The 17,786-nt window shown below is 41.8% G+C and overlaps 1 protein-coding gene across 2 annotated transcripts in view; it reads left to right on the top strand.

The window, feature by feature from the left end:
• The window catches only part of LOC140476911 (guanine nucleotide-binding protein G(s) subunit alpha-like), a 287,271-nt gene extending 271,694 nt beyond the window's left edge, over nt 1–15,577 (top strand). For both annotated transcript variants that reach the window (XM_072569833.1, XM_072569834.1), the window contains exons 7-12: nt 3,983–4,056; nt 5,356–5,414; nt 8,663–8,783; nt 10,288–10,418; nt 12,493–12,560; nt 13,713–15,577. In XM_072569833.1, coding sequence (XP_072425934.1) covers nt 3,983–4,056; nt 5,356–5,414; nt 8,663–8,783; nt 10,288–10,418; nt 12,493–12,560; nt 13,713–13,859 — 600 coding nt within the window. In that variant the 3' untranslated portion in view covers nt 13,860–15,577. The remainder of the gene's footprint in view (nt 1–3,982; nt 4,057–5,355; nt 5,415–8,662; nt 8,784–10,287; nt 10,419–12,492; nt 12,561–13,712) is intronic.
• The last annotated feature ends 2,209 nt before the right edge of the window (nt 15,578–17,786 follow it).

The following is a 17,786-nucleotide window of genomic DNA, read 5'->3' as shown; positions in this document are numbered from 1 at the left end:
GGAGTTTGCACGTTCTCCCCGCGTCTGCGTGTTTTTTTTTTCCGGGTGCTCCAGTTTCCTTCCACAATCCAAAAGATGTGCAGGTCAGGTGAATTGGCCACGCTAAATTGCCCATAGTGTTAGGTGCATTAGGTCGGGGTAAATGTAGGGGAATGGGTCTGGGTGGGTTACTCTTTGGAGGATCGGTGTGGACTTGTTGGGCCGAAGGGCCTGTTTCCATACTGTAGGGAATCTACTCTAATCAAAACAGTGATTTCAGTTCAGTCAGTTTCCTTTCTTCCACACTTCTCAGGGAGCTTCCCTCACTTTAAGTCCATGTCTATTCCTTTATAAAAGTCATTTTAGTCCACGAAAAGTTTTGAATCTGATACGTCGATATTTACTGCGATTTTAACACCTAAATATCACAAAGAACAAAGGAAGCAAAATCTATTCCCTTTTGTTTCTGGTGCCATTACAATGTCAGTAAAGAATAAAAGCAAAAAAGTCTAACAATAGCAGACATTCCACATTCACTGTCTTTGTCCTAACCTGCCTTGGGACTTGCGGCTGAACTTGTCCCCTCATCTGTGCGTTGTTTCCAACGTTCACCCTTCACTGTCCGTTTCTATTATCCCTGCACGGGATTGGCAATTGGCTTGAATTCAAGAGAAAAAGAAGGAGCATGTTATCAAGGTTTTCCTGAGGGAGCGAAAGGAGGGAAGACATCTTTTCCCACTGGCTGAGATGGGGTTTAATAAGAGGGAGTTGATTCCTGCTCCTTACCTGGTCATAACAAACACGAAGGCTGAGCCATCACATTACCACAGGAACAACAGAATTGGAAATAAATTGTTCTTTCAAAATCCATCGAGTCTGTAGAGTGCAGAGAGAGGCTACTCTGCCCATCGGGTCTGCACCAACCCTCTGAAAAACATCCCACCCAGACCCGACCCAACCATCCCCCCCTAACCTGTCCCAGAGGGCAGTGATTCAAAGTAATGGGTAAAAGAAGTAATGATGACTCAAGAATTTTTTTTACAGTGCAAGTGGTTAAGATTGGAGAGTGTGGTGAAGGCAGGTTCCCTTTAGGTATTCAAGAGGAAATTGGATTATTACCTGAACTGTTGTGGTTTGGGAAGAAGGTGTGTAAGTGGCTGGAGGTAAATTGCTCCTGTCCATAATGGAATAACACGTTGGGTCCCTTGAATCAAGTTTCTCTTTAACACTGTTTGCCTTCACTACCCCGAAGAATATTTGTCTTTTAATTTTGACTATCTTCCTCAATGTAACCAGTATTCTGGCCATTTATCAGATCTCTTCCATCACCAGTTTCTACGTCAGGTTCCAAACCATGGTCTGCTGCTACTTGTGTTGTGAGACCAACTTGTAGTCAATCTTAATAGCCTGGTGTCTCTATTCCAATATCATTTCTATTAACAAGACAAATCCCACAAGAGTCTGATTCTCTTCCTTCCTCCAATTTCGAAAGTCTTTCCAGCACTTTCCATCTATGTATCGAGTTTTCAGCATTTTGTTTTGGTGTATTACCAATTTATTGCCCTGGAGACATGGCAGCTGGTGGGATTTAATTGAATTGATTAATTAAATTTCATTAATTAGAAAAAGCTGAAATTGAAAGTTGCTGTGATACAAAGACCATAGACAGACAATATAAACTAAAGAATAGAATTCTAAAGGGTCAGCAGGAGCAGAAAGGATAAGGAGTATATGTGCATGTAAAATAGAACTGTTAATAAACCAACAATATTCCAATAATGTTCTATTGTTATTATTTCTAATATTCAGATTGCTATAGGGGAGCAAAGAGAGAGGATTTGGTGAATTTGTATAAGATGGTAGTTAGACCAAGGTAGAGAATGGAATTTCAGATTTTGCTGTTTTGGAAGGATGTGAACATGTTAGAGAGAGACTGCAAAGGGGATTTATGAGAATGGTTCCAGAGATGAGAACCTTCAGTGATTAGAATAGAGTGGAGGACTTACAATTGTTTTCCTTAGAGAGAAGAAATCGATGAGGATATCTGAAAGAAGTTTTCAAAATCATGAGGGTCTGGACAGAGGGACAAATGCTTCCAATTCATGTGAGTTGAGGACACCGCTTTAGTGTTTTACAAAATAAGCAGATGTGAGGTGAGAAGAAAGCACTTCACACCATGAGTGGTCTGGGTTTGGAATGTACTGCCTGGAGCAGGCAGATCAATTGAGATATTCAAAAGGAGATGATTATGTAAATAGAAATGATGTGCAAGATCACGGGGGAAAGGCAGGAGATTGATGTTAATTTGAGCTGCTCGGTCATTGCAGACTTGATACAGTGTGAGAGGAGGTGTTTAGTGTAACAATTGTCTGGTTCTGTGGTAGTGTCAGTCGTGGTGCCATGAACAATCAACAATTGTCATGAAGACACAGCTGTTCTTTTAAGGAAGGAGATCTGCTGTGCTGACCTGGTCTGGCCTCTATGTGACTCCATTCCCATAGTCCATGTGATTGACTCTTCAATGCCACCTGAAATGGTGAGCACGCCATGTAATGTATCAGAGTGTTACCAACGTATCGGTGCCGGGTCAGAACTCTACACCTCCTCTTCTAACAGCATTGGAGGTGCACATACACAAGGTGAACTGCAGCAGTTCAAGAAAGCTCAGAAAATAGCAAATGCAACTCCTCTACTTCAGAGAGGGAGGAGACCAAAAAAACAGTTACCATGGGCAAGATGCTGGAATCTATTATTAGAAAGGTTTGAGCAGGAGATTTTGAAAATCGCAGTGCAGTTGAGCAGAGTCAGCCTGGTTTTGCGGAAGGGAGATAGTGCTGAGTAATTTGTTCTTTGAAGCAGTAATGAGCGATGTGGATAATGGGGAACCTGTAGATGTGGTGAACTTGGATTAAAGTCTCACATTAAAGGTTGCTGCACACAATATGTGCTCATAGTGTAGGGGTTAGTTCATGAGCACACTTAGTGGATCGGTTAGCTAATGGGAAGCAGATAGTCGTCAGGAATAAGATGTAAGTGATGGACTTGGGTTACTTTGCGCCTGAATCACTGGAGGTTAGCATGCAGGACACAAGCAATTAGGTATGCAAATTAGTATGGTAGGTTTTTGTCACAAAGGAAGAGGAGCATAACAATAAAGTCTAATTGCCTTGGTAAGACGGCAGCTGAAGGACTGTACAGTTTGGGATCTTTCCCTGAGAAGGCTGGCCCAACTTATGAAGATTCACGCGACTGATTCCTGGGAAGAGGTGAGTACCCAGTGAAGAGCGATTGAGTGGACCTGTATTCCTTAGAGTATAGAAGAATGAAAGAAGATCATATTGAAGCAGATTATTATTCAGGTGGTCAGTCAGGTCAATGCTGGGAGATTGTTGTGTTGGCTGGGGCAGCTGGGACTAAGGCTCGGCCAGTTAGAAGAGAGAAGCAAAAGGGTCTCCGCACTCAGGCAATGGATGTTTGGATGCTGTGGATGTTTAGTCATTGCGTTTATTCAAGATGGAGATATATATATATAATATATACATTGATGCTGTGGAGATCAAAGGAGTTGATCATCATTGGAGTTGATGTAGATTAGCTTTCTAAGTCGGTGACGTCCCCATTTTAATGTAAGCTTACTTCTGTACCAGTTAGATTCAGGAGGATGGGATGGCACCCTCAGTAAGGTCTTGATCAGTCATGATCTCGTTGAATTGCAGAGTGCACTTGATGGGCCGAATGGTACCTCTGCTCTCACATCTTATAGCCTATGAATTTGAGGTAGCTCACCACCACCTATTCAAGTGAGTTTAGTGATAGTGAATTCTAGCCTTGCAGTTCTGCTTTTCTTTCAGTAGCAATCAAAGTGCTATCAGCAATGCTGCTCAGGTAAAGTTTCACAGGAGGTCCATCACAATAGCTTTACCCAGCCAATTGCACGCACACTGTGGAAGTGTTTTTCTCAGTCAGATATGTTTATGAATATCCTTCTTGTCTTTTCCACCAGGATTTGCTCCGTTGCAGAGTTTTGACATCAGGGATTTTTGAAACGAGATTTCAAGTTGACAAAGTAAATTTTCAGTGAGTATGCCTCTAAATCAGTCCTATAATTTGAACACTCCTAACTGTCGCAAGGTTATCACAGCTTCTCAAGTGACTATTTATCAGCCAAAGTCCAAGGGAATTATCGAGGGAGGGAAGATCCAACCTCTGGGTAACTGACTTTTGAAGGGTTTCTCTGTTGTTGAATTGGAATTCTTTTACTGAAGATTTTAAGTTCTCATCCAGGATGACCAATAGGTGCTGGTCTGGCCTGTGCCACTCTCATCCCACAGAATGATCGCAGGAAGATGTTTTAGACTGAAGCAGTGCCAGTATGCTGCTCTGTGGTGGGTGGTGCTGCCTTTCTGACGAGATGCTAAACTCGCTCCATTACAGTCAAAGGTAACCATGGATCCCATGCTGTCCCCAAGTGAACAAGGAGTTCTCCAGCATCCTGACCAGCAAACTTCTTTCATCCTATTATCACCAGAAAGCATACATTATCAAGTTCTCTGTTTGATTGCTGTGTGTGTAACTTGGCTGACCCTTTGTCTGCAATGCACTGACTGTCTTTCAAATGAGCACTTGAAAATATTCAGATACCTGAGGACGTGAAGACAGACTTAAAAAAAAGTGCAAATAATTTTAATAATTCCTATTGGGGAAATGCTAAAATTCCACCCTTTTTACTTTTGTGTTTTGACCGTGTTAAGTGAAGCCATTTTTCTACTTTTTTCACGTTATTTGCATTCTTATGAAACTCTTTCCTGCCTCTGTTTCCCAGATGGTTTGCTGAATCATGGCTAAAAGATTGTATTAATTAAACAACTTGCTGGTCTTTGTAAGGACATAGAAGCAGCTAATTTGAGAGATTTATGCAACAACATTTCCTGATAAGGTGTAAGGACCTTCCAAGATATAGCAAGCAATGCTGGAGGCTTCTGCTGCTGAGCAGGATCAGTACAAAAGCATTGATCTCAGGGGGCTTTCTTGGATAGTGGAAAGGGCTAAAGAGTTTTAAAATTAGTTTCCTCAATCAGAGAGGAAGCTGCTTAAACTGTTCTGTGTCTTAGTTATGGATAGTATTGACCAGTGAAAGGCAGTGTGATACATCTCAATTAACAGCTTCTAAGTCACATCAAGGACAATATCATTACATTATTAACTCATGTCAATAAAGTGTTCTACCAACACTGACAGAATGTCATTGTGTAATATTATAGACAATATAAAATTCTTCAGTATTTAGCAAACCTCCCACTTCCCCGGTCAATAAACGTGTATTTCACTATCGATTCAGTAAATGAGATTCCTGATTCTGTTGCCTTTCTTTTCCAGTATGTTTGATGTGGGCGGACAGAGAGATGAACGTAGAAAATGGATCCAGTGCTTCAATGGTCAGTAATTGAGGGGGAGCATTTAATATTTTTTTTAAAAGGCTATCAGTTGTTCTCCTGGGTGTCACATTGTTGTTAAAATTCTACAAGAACACGGCCACTGAATATAGAACTTACCATTGGATTGCTTCTGCCACTTACTCCTACTAGTTTACCCCATTGTCACTTTATTAGTTTACAGAGACCTGTTCAGATTCCAAAAGGCGTTAAGTGATGGCCATTGTCCATTTCCTATTTGTTAATTAATTTATTAATCACGTACACAGTGCACAACTACCAGCTGAAAATCAGGTTTACGGTTAAAATGTTGATTTTGTTCCTTAATCAAAACGTGTAGGAAATCCACATGTGGATTTCAGGATTGTAAATTAACCAATTCTCACTGACACCGTTCTGATTTAATGGATTGAAGCATTGGTCAGATTCTACTTAACCCAGTGCTGCCACCTAAGGGTAGGTCTCTGATGGAGCAATATGATTCCTGATGCTTCAAAGGTTCAATTGAACAGGCTGATCCAGACCAAAGCAATGCTGTGATACCAGATAATATCTGGTGGTGGTCCTGAAATGATAATCCAGGGCAGTAATGGCAAGAATGATTCTTGAAAAATCAACCTTCCTGACTCCACAAAAGAAGTGATGGTGTACGCTTGCAAATGGGGTATCCTGGAGCCTAGTTTGCTTCCTAAAAGATACCTGGAGGTGATGGCCTAGTGACATTATTGGACACTTTTAATATAGAATCCCAAATAATGTTCTGGGCACCCAGATTTGCAGATGGTGGAAAATGAATTTGATTTATAAATAAGATCCTCAAAAGTGCCAAACAGCTGAAGTATATAGACTCTTCAGCCAGTCCATGGTAAGCCCTTGTCCAGACCCCTGAATGGTGTCTGTAAGTCCCCTGGTCCCTTTGTTGAGCTGTTACAGTGCTGCTAACTCCCAATCTCGGGGAGTTATACTCTTTACTGGGTGACCATATTCTTGGAGGGAAAATGGGTATATGGATTGGTTGCTTTCGGTGGGGTGTGGTCGATTGATGTTTCAAGAGCAACAGTCAGCCCAGTGCAATTGTCCCTTTTTGCTACATCATAAAACAGCCTACCTGCCATCTTACTGTATCCATCTTAATACAGCCATTAATTCCCTCCAAAGCACAATGAGCTCCTTTTCAGTAGCCTGCTGTAATTGTTACTTGTCTCTTCAATCAGGAATTAAATTGCTTTCCTGGACTGGTGTTAGAATCATCGAGGGTTACAGCATGAAAACAGGCCCTTCAGCCCAACTCATCTATACCACCCAGTTTTCACAACTAATGTAGGCCCATTTGCCTGTGTTTGGTCCTTTTCCCTCCAAACCTTTCCCATCCATGTACCTGTCCAAACGTTTTTTAAATAATGATTTGGAGATGGCAGTGTTGGACTGGGGTAGACAAAGTTAAAAACCACACAATACCAGGCTATAGTCCAACAGGTTTATTTGGAAGCACTAGTTTTCAGAGCACTGCTCCTTCAACAGGTGGTTGACAATGTGTGATTTTTAACCTTCTTAAATAATGAAATTGTACTCCCTTCCACTACTACCTCCATTCGAGACAATCACCACCCTCTGTGTGAAAACAATGTCCCTCTGGACCCCTCGTATCTCTCATCTTAAACCTATGCCCTCTAGTTTAAGACTCCCATACCATGGGGAAAAGCAATAGCCTATCTACCTTTATCTGTGCCTTTTACCATTTTGTAGACCTCTATAAGGTCACCTCTCAGTCTCCAAGGAAAGAAGTCCCAGCCTATCCAGCCTCTCCTTATAACTCAAACCTTCCAGTCCAAGTAATTTCCTAAAAAATCTTTTCTGCACTCTTTCTGGTTTAATAATACTCTTTCTGCAGTGAGGTGACCAGAGTGTGAAGTGCATTTCAGATCTGAAGATTGGCCTTCACTTTGGCAGCACACAGTGACATTCGGAGCAGGTCATTGGTCAGTCAGTGCTCCATTATGGAAGGTTTCAGCTCGGAATGGTCATGGTGGATATCACCGTGCTGTTCACCATGCTCCCAAAAAGTGTGGCACTGGAAAAGCACAGCAGGTCAGGCAGCATCCGAGGAGCAGGAGAGTCGATGTTTCGGGAATAAGCCCTTCATCAGGAAGGGCTAAGCCAGCTAGCCTGCATATCCCTGGATAATTTAGCATGGCCAATCCATCTCACCTGCACATCTTTGGATTGTGGGAGGAAACCGGAGCACCCAGAGGCACTGACCTGCTGTGCTTTTCCAATGTCACACCTTTTGATCTCCAGAATCTGCGGTCCTCATTTTCTCATGTTCACCATGTTCCCTCTACTGGTCAGGCCAGTACCTCATCCAACTTTAGCATCACTAGGTTCTGTTAAAGACCGATTGGTGGTTCTGATTTGGAGATGCTGGTGTTGGACTCGGGTGTACAAAGTTAAAAATCACACAACACCAGGTTATAGTCCAACAGGTTTAATTGGAAGCACTAGCGTTCGGAGCGCTGCTCCTTCATCATCAGGTGGTTGTGGAGTACATAATTGTAAGAGACACAATTTATAGCAAAAGTTTACAGTGTGATGTAACTGAAATCATACAATGAAAAATGCCTTCACTGTTTGTTAAGTCTCTCATCTGTTAGAATGACCATGTTAGTTCCACTTCTTTCATATGTAAATCGCAAAACTTTTTTTTAAAAGTTACGTTCTCAAGTGAACTTTAACAATTGGTGTCAGCCCAGACAATGTATGGGTTTTAGCACCCCTCTGTGCTGTTGTCTGTACCATAATGTTTAGACTGATTCTAATCTAAAAAATGAATTAACAAAGTCTTATGTGGATTGATGCAGTTTTTGAGCAGAGTACAATGTAACCCTGCAAGTACAAATTCATCCCACAAACGTGTGTGTAGGAGTGAGTGTGTGTGTGTGTGTGTGTGCATCTATCTGTGTGTATATATAATGCAATGAGGTCACCTGTAATGTGACACTTTACACTGCTGCTTGTCCCGAAGTCCGCCTTGGAGGATGGTCACCCGAAGGTCCGAGGTCGAATGTCCCAGACCACTGAAGTGTTCCCCAACTGGGAGGGAACCCTCCTGTCTGTTGATTGTTGTCTGTTACCAAAATCAGGACATTACATTTGAATCCAGTAACCATGTTATTTTCTTCTGTTTCCATTTCCTTTCCCTTCTGTCTCCCTGGACTGAATGGAATTGTCAATCTGCCGCCGACTACATGTAGATGTCACGGCCATTATTTTTGTGGTGGCCAGTAGTAGCTACAACATGGTGATACGAGAAGACAACAACACCAATCGACTCCGAGAAGCTCTTGATCTCTTCAAAAGCATTTGGAATAACAGGTAAAAGAAAACCTGCCTTTTTTTTCTAATACAGACGTATGTTTGGCTGTCAAGTTTTATTTTGAGAGGGTGATGTTTTATTGGCTGTTTAAGGCTGCACTTCCTGTGATTTTCATTCCCTCCGTCTCTTCTGATTTAAAGTTATGCAGAACTTGGCCAAGAAATCACAAACTTAGTTTCAGTTTGGCCTTTTGGTAACCATTATTGAGAAACAGTGTCATCTGCATATGCCTGGATAGTAGAGAAAATAAGGAGTTGGTATTTACTGCTCTCATCTTCGGACAATCGATCCCGACATTTCTCATTCTGCTGGGTGAATTAATCTTAATACATAAAATTTTTAATACACAATTTTACCATCTGCCTTTATGTGGAATTGACTGCTTGTGTTGACTGAGAACCTTCCAGTTCATTCTCTTGTAATTCCACTGGGAATTCTAGTGATGGTTATTCCTGAGGAGCGAGTTGGGTCACCATTCATTATCATCAATACTTTCCTGTTTGAAAGAACTATTTTTAAATTGCTGGTCCTCCTGTTATTTGCATGTTGCGGTACGTTAATTACTTAGATATTGCAGTTAAAGACGTAAGACGTGTGGGCGGCACGGTGGCACAGTGGTTAGCCCTGCTGCCTCTCAGCACCAGAGACCCAGGTTCAACTCCCGCCTCAGGCAACTGACTGTGTGGAGTTTGCACGTTCTCCCCGTGTCTGCGTGGGTTTCCTCCGGGTGCTCCGGTTTCCTCCCACAGTCCAAAGATGTGCAGGTCAGGTGAATTGGCCATAGTGTTAGGTAAGGGGTAAATGTAGGGGGACGGGTGGGTTGCGCTTCGGCGGGTCGGTGTGGACTTGTTGGGCTGAAGGGCCTGTTTCCACACTGTAAGTAATCTAATCTAAAAAATTTAATACCAAATTAGGGACAATTGGAGGTCAATAGTGGGAGAAATTGCAACAAACTAAAAGGAGGCCATAATAACCTTGCAGGATAAGTACATAATTGGCAAATTACTTTCAACACACACAAATAATGGGGCAACATGGTGGCTCAGTGGTTAGCACTGCTGCCTCACAACGCCAGGGACCTGGGTTTGATTCCACACTCTGGTGACTGTCTGTGTGGAGTTTGCACATTCTCCCTGTGTCTGCGTGGGTTTCCTCCAGGTGTTCCAGTTTCCTACCACAATTCAAAGATGTGCAGGTTAGGTGAATTGCCCATGCTAAATTGTCCGTAGTGTTAGGTGCATTAGTCAGGGGTAAATGTAGGGGAATGGGTCTGGGTGGGTTGCTCTTCGGAGGGTTGTTGTGGACCTGTTGGGCTGAAGGGCCTGTTTCTACACTGTAGGTAATCTAATCTAATCTAGTCATAGTGCTTCAGTAAGCATTGGGCCTCAGTAGATGTGCACTGACAGACTGCAAACTGTAACTGTTCCTCCAATCCCAGCGAACCCACTGTATGGCTAGGAGTTGCTGGTTTCCCACGTGCTGACTGGTGTCCCTTTGTGCTAGGTGGCTGCGAACCATTTCTGTCATCCTCTTCTTGAACAAGCAAGACCTTCTGGCTGAGAAAGTGTTGGCGGGAAAATCCAAAATTGAAGACTATTTTCCAGAATATACACGCTACACGACACCAGATGACGGTAATGCTTTTTCAATTTTGTACTAATTGTGGAGAGACTCTTTAGGAGCAAGGGCACATAAGAATGAGGAGCAGGAGTAGGCCGTCTGGCCCGTTGAGCCTGCTGTGCCATTCAATAAGATCATGGGCTGAGTTTCTCATGGACTCAGCTCCACTTACCCACCTGCTGACTGTAACCCTTAATTCCTTTACTGTTCAAAAATCTATCTATCTTTACCTTAAACACATTCAGTGAGGTGGCCTCAGCTGCCTCACTGGGCAGGAATTCTACAGATTCACAATCCTTTGGCGGAAAAGATTCCTCCTCAACTTTGCCCAAAATCTACTGCCCGTTATTTTGAGGCTACGCCCCCTAGTTCTCGTTTCACCCAATAGTGGAAACAACCTCCCGGCTTCTATCTTATCCATTCTCTTTATAATTGTATATGTTTTGATAAGATCCGCCCCCCCCCCCACCTCATTTTTCGAAAGCAGGAAATGCCTATTTAACCCTTTGAGCCTTGAGACATTGGCTTAACAGTGTCCATCCATCTATCATGTCTGCATACCTCTCAGCCCCTAGGACTGACAAAAAAAACTATTGATCTCCGATTTCAAATGAACGTGATCAAGCATTAATTGCTGTTTGCAGAAGTGTTTCAAACCTCTACCACACAATACGTGTATTAGTGACTCTCATTTCACTTCCACCTCAAAAAAGGCTTGCCCCCATGGGTATTTTATTTTTAAAAATTCACAGGATGTCTGACAAGACCAGCATTTATCACACTACAGCCATTCAACACTCTGCTATTCGTACCTCAACAAACCACATACAAAAGCACAATAGTGCAGATGCTGGCAATCTGAAACAAAATGCAGGAAATGTTCAGGTCTGGTATCATCTGGAGAAATGAGAAGAGTTTGCAGCTTAGATCAATGACCTTTCATCAGAATCTCTGGACACATCTTTTGTTATTTTTCTGGTCCCTGAACCACTTCCTTTTGCCTCACACCATCAACTCTTTTGAGATTTAATTTCTCCTGATCTTCCACCCCACTACTGATCTTCCTTTTTGTTCTCTGTTCCCCTTGTCACTGGCCCGAAATCTGCTATATTCCTGATTTGTCCAAGTTCTAACAAAAGGGTGTTAACCTGAAACCTTACTCTGTTTCTCACCATAGATATCATCAGACTTGGGTATTTGCAGCATTTCCTGTTTCTACCTCGAGTAGTGACTATAATGAGGTCTGCCAGGTGGACCTTATAGAATATCAGTTCCCTGACTGGGTCTGTTAATCTTGTCCAATCAGGGAGCCCTGACTGACAGATATAATCAGGAAGGTACACAACATGGGTGCTGGGGAAAAAATAAGCACTACCGCAGTTAGGCGGTAGTGTGGGGGTAGGAAAGAAAAAACATAATCAGGAGGGTCAGGGGTTCTGCTCACTTTCGAAGCTGACTCTGAGGGAGCTGGATCAGAATCATGTACTTTGCATATGGAAATACAGAGTGACTTGGTGATGGGATACTGGCCTCTGTGGAGTTATCTCCCCTCTATAGACTAATTGTTCACATCTTTGATTTATTGCATTTGGAAAGATAAGAAGTGTTTGAGTGAACTTTTTGATGCATTTCTCATTGTTCAGGCCATCTTCTGTCCATAGCTCTGACATGCACCTCTGAACCCAATTTGCTTGTGTTTGACTCCAGCCCCTGACGTGTTTCTAATCCCTTTGAGCTAATTGCCACTTTGACACTTGCACTGATAGAACGCCAGTAAAAACAGTTTAATAGCCTGTATTTATATCATAGTATTATCTTAGAACCCACATCTCCGCCATCCTCCCCCAAGCTGCTGTAAAGAAACTGTGCAGTTGAATTATTTTATTAATGATTTTTGTCTATTAATGCCTGCATTCATTTCCTCTCTGGAACTATTCAAATGTCTATCAGAGGCAAGTTTGCCTTGCAGCCTTCAATTCATTCCCTTCCAGTGGGTCTTGATGTGATTCATAACAAGCCAGCAATAACTAATAAGCTGTTTCTTGAACTGTTTTTTATAAATTCGTTGTTTCTTTGTTTCGGAAACAGCAACACCAGAACCTGGAGAAGATGCAAGAGTTACAAGAGCAAAATACTTTGTACGGGATGAATTTCTTGTGAGTACTTACTGATGCAGAGTCAGAGGGAACATGGGCAACAGATCTCCTGTTTAATGGAACCAAGTGGGGCAAAACTGTGAATGCTGGAAATCAAAAATAAAAACAGAGAATGATGGACGCTATTTAATTGCCTTTTTGGAGAGGGAAGCAGAGTTAACATTTCCAGCCAACAACCTCCCAGCAGACCCAAAAACATTTGTTCTCTCTCCACAGCTGCTCCTAGACCAGCTGAATTATTCCTATTCTTTTTCTTTTTGTATTGGAGCGTTTCACATTTTATTTAGTAACGTAACAGAAATTGAAGAGCAGTTTGCAAAGCCTGTAGCACATTGTCTGAGTTTGAACAGAAGACAACGTTATCAGTGCTTGGACATCTTTCTAACACTTGAGCATGATTTTCCCCTCCTCCAGTTGAAAGTGGTATTTGTCATTGTCCCACCCTTCCCCACAGTTTAATCCTCAAAATAGTTTTTATGAGATGCAGTGTAATTTGGTAACTTACACATAGTATGTTTTTATATTTTAATAGCGACTGTCGGTAATAAAGATCTTGAAGTCTGCACTACTACCTGACTAGACCTAAACACTAAGATCCCTGTGCTGTTCTGATTTTAATCTCCTGCACATTCCCAATTTTCTCCCCTCCATCATTAGCAGCCATGGGAAACGCGGGGTTACAGGGCTAGGGTCGGGGTTTGGGTCTGGGTGGGATGCTCTTATGAGGGTCAGTGTGGACTCGATGGGCTGAATGGCCTGCTTCCACACTAGCGGTATTCAATGATTCCATAACTTCAATGGTCTTGTTCCTAAATCTGGAATACCCACACTAAACGTCCCTGCCTCTCCCTGCTGCTTTAATCTGTTCTTTAAGAACCATCCATTGCAGTCTCTCTTTGTAATTTGGTGTCAAATATGACTTCATCCCATAATACCCTTGGAGGAGCCTTGGATTGTTTAACAATGTTGATCGTTTGTTATAGTGAGGGAAAACCTGTTTGCTTTTGCTTTGTGGCTAACAGATAAGAAGGGAAACATGTCATATTTGAAACATTCCATGCATGTCACTTTTGTCCAAGAATCAGTATCTGACTAAGTTGTGAGCGTAGGCAAAGGCAAGTATTGATAAGTGTTTGTTGCTTCTTTCTGCAGAGGATCAGCACAGCGAGTGGAGATGGACGACACTACTGTTACCCTCACTTCACCTGTGCCGTCGATACAGAAAACATCCGCAGAGTATTCAATGACTGTCGAGACATTATTCAGAGAATGCATCTTCGCCAGTATGAACTATTGTGATGGAGAAACAACCCGAGTTCTTGATTTTTGGACTCCCTGATTCCTTTTTCTTAATGTGCCCACACAGGGCGGGAGAGATATGAGTGAAGTGGATCAACTTTGCTCTCGGAATTCTCTCTTTCTTCACTTCTCCTTTCTTGTATTCTCTTCTCCTTTCTTCATGCATCCCATTGTATTTGTTTTTACAAAAAAAAACTCTGCTCCTGCTCCTTCTCTGTGGTTCCACTGAGCCCTCTGGCTACCTCTGTGTCTGACAGATGCCTGAGTATACCTCAGCCTGTCTCCCTCCAGGCTTTGTAGCTCTATAGTCTAGTCGTCTCTGCCCTGAGGCAGCACAAGATGGCACTACCCTCAGACCTCTGAGTTCCTTTTCAATACAACACTTGGGAGTATTTGATGGGGTAAAATATATTAGGATGAAAATGCACTTTTTGCATCAGGTCATTTTGAAACAATACTGTCGAGGAAGTTCATGCAATGTAGCAGCACCACAACATTGAATAGTTTCACTGTTTCCAGCATTAAGGAACGCAGGGCGGCTGAAAGGAAAGCACCTCGTCTTACGCCAGTGATGGCAAAGATTTTGTCTAAAACAAAAAACCAAGAGGCAGGATGCCCATGTCCTACAAGTAGGAGCTGTGTTTTGAGGTCTTGGGGCTATCGAGTCTCATCACATCTTAGAAACTGCTTCAATTTCTACAAGAAGGCTGGAAACAGCCACACACACACACACACACACACACACACACACGCGTGCGCACACAGACACACATTCATGTTTGTTCAAACTGTCAATTACAATCCCTTAGCTTAGATCATGAACGGACAAATAGTCCAACATTTGTTTTTTTTTCTGTTTGTTTTACTGCTGATTATCTTGTACAGACTGTAAAATGTATTATTTTGTACAACTTTATTGAAGAAAAATACTTGTAGACGATCTTTGTGCCTTGATTATGGCGGTACCTGTGAAATGAGCTAAGATGTAAGTATGTTTGATTGCGCTGTACAGCTTCATGTCCAAAACCTATCGACAGCATTGGCTGGAGATGGGGAGTTTATCTGTAGAGATTAGTTTTTTTTTCTGGTTTATAAAGAAGGAAAATGCTCTTTAGTAAAAAAAACTGTATAAATTATGCAAATTAACCACTTACCTTTACAAGAAGAGGTCAGAGGTGACGAGATGTTGCAACATCAGGCCTTGCTTTGGATTCTCAGCTTTAACACATCGGAATCCATTCAAGTGTCCAAAATGCAACATGGAATTATTTCTATGGGAACCAAGGTTTTTTTGCTAGAAATATACATGTTTGGTAATTCTTCGGTCATTCATAGACCTTCACAAATGCATAAGCATTGTGAACGTGTGAGCACCATTAGATAGGGTCTTAAATCCTTGTACCAACAGCAGCTTTTATTGTGCAAGTAAATAGTACAAAAACGGGAAAAAAAAAACAACTAAGGTGTAAACCTTTGTGTCTGGCCTAAAAGAATTACATAATGACATTTTTATTTCTCTTTTAATAAAGAGATATGTTAGAAAAGTTTATTTTAAATATTGTAGAATTTGAGATGTGTGAATATTTCTCAGACTTGAATAATTTATGCAAATCACATTCTCCGAACAAGTTGTGGTACAGTATGGAAAAAAGAAGCAAAAATCGCTGTAGCAATAAGGCATGTCCTTTTTAGTAACTATTACACTGCTTTATATTTTATACCTAGGTGTTTTATGTCTCTGTGAGTATATACTTCTCGTGTGTCTGAGAAAACTTGTACAATTTGTACAATGTTTAAAAAAAATTACAGTTGCAATAACGGAAACATAGTTAAGTGTTAGTTCTATATTACTTTAAAATGGAGACCTGATGTGAGCTACCTTCTCTCCCCCACCCCCCCCCCCCAACCCTCCCCACAAAAGGGTTTTGTATTCTCTGTGCTTAATTAACATCTACTTTCCAAAACCAAGCTACCTTTGAGAAGGAAAGATGAGACAACCATAGCAAAGAAACACAGTCTATCTTTGAAATATGGAGGCAAGCCCCAAGCCTCATGTCAAATAAGCCAGCTTGGAATGGTATTTAATGGGATCGAAGTGATGAGAGATCCAATCCTCCCATCGCCGATGTTGGAAAATTAATTTCTCAAACTGAGGGCTTATTGATTAAGGCAGATGAGATGAAAAATCGTAGCGTAACTTTTGTAATCATAGATTCCCTACAGTGTGAAAACAGGCCTTTCAGCCCAACAAGTCCATACCGACCCTCCGAAGAGTAACCCACCCAGACCCATTTCCCTACCTTATTACTCTACCCCTGACTAATGCACCTAAACAATACATCCCTGAACACTATGGGCAATTTAGTATGGCCAATTCACCTAACCTGAACACCTTTAGACTGTGGGAGGAAACCCAGGCAGACATGGGGAGAATGTGCAAACTCCACACAGACTCACCCAAGGCTGGAATCGAACCGGGGTAGCTGGTGCTGTGAGGTAGCAGTGCTAACCACTGAGCCACCCTCTTTACTTTGCAAGCATTTTAACAAGTCCAGAAATTTTGATTTGTATTTTTGAAATCCACACTGCTCCTCTTCTAAGAGTGCATGACAATCATGTTCCCCAAATCATGTGTGACTATAATTATATGAAATATACTATTTCAGTTCAATACTATGAGCGAATGTTTAATCCCTGTGCAAGAAATTCAGAAGCAGAAGATTTATAAATGGCTTTATAATTTAATCTTGGTGTATAAACTCTTCCCTGCTGCAGGGGGCGAATGAGCTAAAGCAGTTTTGGATAGCTGGATGCAGAGGTAGTGTTTCAGTTCCCTGGTCGAGACTTGGGAGTTCAGCGGTCTTCCAGGGATAAAAACTCTGTGTACAATGATTAAAGGCTTACAGTTCAGATGCACCTGTTATGTTAATGGTGCTGTTTTACATTTGGTTTTTAAGTTACTTGCAGGGATGTAATGGCTGAGGCCTAGTACAGTGATTATGCTACACCTGATCAGAGAGTGTTCAACACTGTCTCTCCGTGACTATGGGAGCAGAATGGGATCTGTGCCTCCAGACATTGAGGGATGCAGAAAGAATTCTGATTTCAATACAGGACATCTTCTGGTGGACAATACATTAAGAAAGGTGCTTTGGATCAGGTGATCTGAGCTCACGTAGACGGAAAAGAAAGTAAGTGTCAATAATTAGATAGACTATATTCTTTCAACATGTTCTCAATGAGTTGAATGAGTGAATCCCTATGCTATGGGATTCTGATATTTTTGGAATAATCAATTGCTCTTTGTTCCTCTGTGTCAGCAACAAAGGAACCATTTGTCTTTCTGGAAAACTATCGTTGTTTGGAATGATCCTCCCTCATTCCTTCCCTCCCTCCCTCCCTCACAATTGGAGACCAAGTCCTCTTGGCAATACTTCACAAATTCTGATGAAATTAGATAATATTCATCTCATAGTTTCAGCAGTCATTTTTCTAAGAGGATGTTGATCTTTTCCAAAAAAAAGTTCATAAAGTTTTGTTGTAAGGAACTTTCCAAATGATCATTAAATTTATTGGTCAATTATGTGAATTAATAGTTTTTTTCAGAGGTTATTTGAAGTCGCCCATGGCAGGAGCCACCCCCATGAGGAATTCCCCCCATTGGTCACCTCTTGCTCCCTTTGTCTATTTTGTGCTACTCTGCCATGGTGGCTCCTTGCTCTTCAGCTTATAGAAGGTTCTAGGGCTCTTGTGGTGCAATGATAAGTGTCCCTATCTCTGAACCAGGTAGCCTGGGCCCAAGTCCAGTTTCTTCCAGAAGTGTGTCATAATGTCTCTGAACAGGTTTATTAGAACATATCTATAGAAGGACCTAAATGTGGGGAAACATTCAAACTTTTTAAGGTACAAAAGTTGGCATTAATATCC

This window comes from Chiloscyllium punctatum, chromosome 5, assembly GCF_047496795.1.
Source record: "Chiloscyllium punctatum isolate Juve2018m chromosome 5, sChiPun1.3, whole genome shotgun sequence".
NCBI classification, from domain to species: domain Eukaryota; kingdom Metazoa; phylum Chordata; class Chondrichthyes; order Orectolobiformes; family Hemiscylliidae; genus Chiloscyllium; species Chiloscyllium punctatum.
The sequence above is the reverse complement of the archived record's forward strand: the minus strand, read 5'-3'. Positions and strand labels throughout refer to the sequence as shown.